We start from the raw sequence: 4,081 nt of genomic DNA on the forward strand, positions 1-4,081 counted from the left end.
GAAGAAGAAGAAGAAGAAGAAGAAGAAGAAGCCCTTCTTAGTGATTCGCTGAGCAGATCAGGCAGAGCGTCTGATTGGACGAGACAGATGAAAGGCTGAGGGTAATGGGAGGGAACTCCCTGTGATCTCGTTCAGAGATCATTACAGATAAATCTTTACACGTTGATCTCGGTTCTTGTGTCACGTTCACGTCTCAGGTTCCTGATTCTGAAGAGAGGTTTAGAGTTTGTAGCTCGTCTCATCATCACTGATTCGTTAACAGCAGATTATATAAAGCGAGCTCATTAAAAACTGAACACCTGAACGAGGAGAAGCAGATCGATTCCCTTTTTGCTCCGTGTGACTGTTTTGCTTCTTAGCTGCTTCTTGTCTCTTCCATTCGTACAAGTTATAACAACAAAGATTCAGGGAAACTTTACATCGAATGTTTACGACCAGGATCTAAATCAGGTTTGGGTTTAAGATGTTTTCAGTTCAGTCGATTCAGAGAGAAATCTGTGGAAAATCAGAATCAACAGACGGCGAATACGTAGCTGCTCTGAGAACTGATTCATCTCTCAGGTCAATTTCTAACCACAAAATCATCAGTTCCTGTTTTTAATATTTATATTTATTTGCTGGATTTCTTATCATATCGTCCAGTCCGACAACCTGCTACAGAATTACCTACAAAGTCTTTCACTTTACTCATTTTTGAAATTGTTGTGGGGTTTAAATTTGATTAAATGCTGAACTGAGTGAAGTAGAAACAGTTCAAACCCAAACTCCTGAAGGCCTGACAGGGAAAGGATGACGGGGTGTTTACGATCGACAGTCTCCGGTCCCTGAGCCTGGAAGAGCTTCTGTACATTTAATGACTTTATACACCTGAAAACAAAAATCCCCTTCCCTGTGTTTTAACCATTGGTCCAGCAATGCACATCCAATATACACAATCCAGGAAAACGCCTTAAATTAAAATAGAAAAAAAAAAAGCAAAAACAAGTGTCTAGGACATGCGATCTATCACACTTCTGTTACCGCTAAGAACTGATCTGAAATCTGTTTCTTTTACACCGAGATATTTTCACATTAAAAGCGTGTGAAGGCGGGAGAGTTCACAGAATTCATCAAAGAAAAAGGAATCCAGGTGAGAGCAGGTGAAACACTGAGGCTGCAGCGAGGGTCGGAGGGGGAGGAGTCCTCCGGTGACTCGGAGCGATGATGATGATGATGATGATCAAAGGGCTTCCTGGAAAAGCAGTTGTGTTTGTGGGCGTGGTCTGAGGATGTGAAGACCCGCCCCCTCATGATATTTTCATTCTCACAGTTTCTTTATCTCGTTTCCTGTTCAGACGGAAGAAGACATGTTTTGGCGGGAAAGGAAAGGGGGCGTGGATTCTGATTGGTTGTTGGGTGAAAAGCAGAGTGATGCTGGACGAGTCCTTCGAGGAGTTTCTTTGAGTTTGAGCGGGAACTGGCCGTGTAGTGTTAAATGATGAGGTATGATGTCCGTCGAGCTTCAGACTGTGCCCTGATTGGCCGTCATCAGTCATGTGATTATTTCCCAAAAGGCTCTGATGAGCCATGAATGTCTCTTGATGACGAACCGAGCTCGGATGATTGTGGACCACATTTCCCAGCATGCTTTGGGTGTTTTTTTTGTCCTGTCGAGGGCTCTCCCAAACAGACACGTGGACGCAGCGTCACCACTGACCCGTGATCAGTTTTAGTCCTAACGAGCCGTCGACGGCAGTGGTGGTTGTCGGGTGAAGTGGGCGGGGCTTAAGAGTCACAACAGGTAGTGGTTCCCAAAATAAAAGGTCAGGATTCTCTGTGTTCGTTTCCCATAGAGAGTCACATGGTTATAAATCGTGGTCATATGAGCGCGGTGCTCCCGGCGCTGCTGCAGCTGTTGTTGCGGTTGGTGTTGCGGCGCGACAGGTTGGGCGTGGCCATGAGCGGGAAGCGCTCGTCGGGACAGCCGTACTGAGCCAGCGTGTCCACACACTCCTGACTGTTGGCCTGCCGAGCGTACGCCATCGCGCTGTTACCGTGGGCGTCCCTTGCCATCAGATCCACGCCGTACTGGAGGGGGAGGGGCAGAGAGAAAATCAGAGTCAGTTCAGACTGGAGACTGATAAATGATCAATCAAAGATTTATTGATTTGTATCAGCTGAATATTTCTAGCTTTCACTGCTGGTTGGACACATGGACAAATTTTAAAATTCATCAGACGCCATTTTGTTTGCCCGAAATGACGTCTGATGATCAGGAGTCATTTTCCCGCTCTCACCCAGATGAGCAGCTGTGTGATGACCACGTTGCCCTTGCGGCTGGCCAGGTGCAGCGCGTTGCGTCCGTCTCCTTCTCCGCACGTCTCGTTGACCTGCTGGCGGGACCCGTGGGCGAGCAGCAGGACGACGGCGCGCAGGTCCTCCTCGGCCGTCGCCCTCAGCAGCTGCTGGCCCAGAGAGAGGTCGGTGCAGGGCAGCGACGCCACGAACAGACGCTGCTCGTACTTCGCCCGGATCCAGCGCTCCCTCTCCTCCCTGACAGACACAACACAGGGACGGACAGGAAGCAGTGACAGGTGAGACAAGTACATTCCTTCAAAATAAAACTTCCTGATCTAGAGAAATGATCAAACCTGTGATTTTTCTTGCTTGGAATATCTGTTCAATAACTAAATAAATTCAATTACAAAGCCGTTGAATTGCTCCCCTCTCCTGTCCAACACGATCCCTAAACGGCCCCCCAGTGTAAAATAAGACACAGTGAGAGACAGAGGGACAGACGGGGTGAAAGGCGAGGGGACGTGGACACATTGTTCACCAATCGAGTGTCATTAACTGCTGATGTGTCTAATCCACGACTCTGATCGCTCTAATCTCTGCTCAAATCCCTCCGTGTCAACAGCAGCTCATTCAGCCACTGGGATTAGTCCAGGAGAGAGGGACAGGGAGGGGGGAGGAGGACGACCCGGGGGGAGAGATATTGAGCTGTCCCCTCCTCCTCCTCCTCCTTAACAAAATAACAACACCTCCTCCAGGGGGTGGGGGGGGGGCAGGGGGTCGCAGGAAATGGAGAAGGAGACACAACAGTGACTTCTCACAGGTTGATGCTTCCACCATGAAATGACTCCAGTGTGTGTGTGTGTGTGTGTGTGTGTGTGTGTGTGTGTGTGTGTGTGTGTGTGTGTGTGTGTGTGTAAAAGGTCAGTAACAAATGAAACACAAAGGAACAGAATTAAAAACCTTCATTACATGAAGTTTAATGCTGGAGATTTTTCTTGCGTCTGGACTGAAGCGTTGAAAGAACTTGTGTTAAAACCTCCGTTTCAGTCTCTTTAAACGATCATCTGAACAGATCAATCCTCATGTTTCTAACTGGAGTTCCTGGTAGGTATTGAACAGAATTGGTTCTGAACGTTAGGTATCATATCGTCATTAAAACTGATAATTAAGAAGGAAACAAACTGCCTTTAGTGTCGACAACAACTCTGAAATGACTGAAATGAAAAACATGTTGAGCACATTAAAGGTTTTAATTATCATTATTTTCTAAACTGAAACAATAACTCCTGATCTCGACGTAACGTTTGAAGCTTTGAGGTCATTTTGTCTCTCAGGTCAGAGAGTTTTATCTCGTTAAAATGAGGTGATTGTGTTTCACTGATGAAAACTTCAAGATCTTTCATTAGATTTCTTCTTTATGATCTTTGACTCTGTGACTCGACTCCGGGTCAGAAACAGTATTTTAAATTTTAACTGCTGCCACTTTCAGGACATTTCAGGACGAGTATTTGTCCTCACATTAATTACCGCAGACACAGAAGATAGAAACGCTCCGAGAGGTTTTTCCTGATTGAAATAAAGGTGAAGTGAAATGGCGGCCGACATCAAGAGCGGCTCGTCTCTGAGGTTTGATCCGACTGTCAGAGGTGAATGTGATGGAGACCAACTGTGGGAAAAGAAGACGAGGCAGAGGAAGAGTTTGTGGTCGGTGTGGGAACCTGGCAGAATCTCATTAAGTCCCTTCCTGGAGACCAGTGTGTGTGTGTGTGTGTGTGTGTGTGTGTGTGTGTGTGTGTGTGTGTGT

At 46.7% G+C, this 4,081-nt stretch overlaps 1 protein-coding gene across 4 annotated transcripts in view; it reads right to left on the reverse strand.

Annotated features, from left to right (window-relative positions):
* Window positions 1–6: 6 nt before the first annotated feature.
* Window positions 7–4,081, reverse strand: part of agap1 (ArfGAP with GTPase domain, ankyrin repeat and PH domain 1) — a 134,436-nt gene continuing 130,361 nt past the window's right edge. For all 4 annotated transcript variants that reach the window (XM_023396449.2, XM_023396446.2, XM_023396445.2 and 1 more), the window contains 2 exons: window positions 2,277–2,532; window positions 7–2,067 (listed from right to left, as the gene is read on the reverse strand). In XM_023396449.2, coding sequence (XP_023252217.1) covers window positions 1,858–2,067; window positions 2,277–2,532 — 466 coding nt within the window. In that variant the 3' untranslated portion in view covers window positions 7–1,857. The remainder of the gene's footprint in view (window positions 2,068–2,276; window positions 2,533–4,081) is intronic.

Source organism: Seriola lalandi, unplaced genomic scaffold, assembly GCF_002814215.2.
Source record: "Seriola lalandi dorsalis isolate HSWRI2012SDOR001 ecotype SW California unplaced genomic scaffold, Sedor1 jcf7180002054977, whole genome shotgun sequence".
In the NCBI taxonomy this organism is placed as follows: domain Eukaryota; kingdom Metazoa; phylum Chordata; class Actinopteri; order Carangiformes; family Carangidae; genus Seriola; species Seriola lalandi.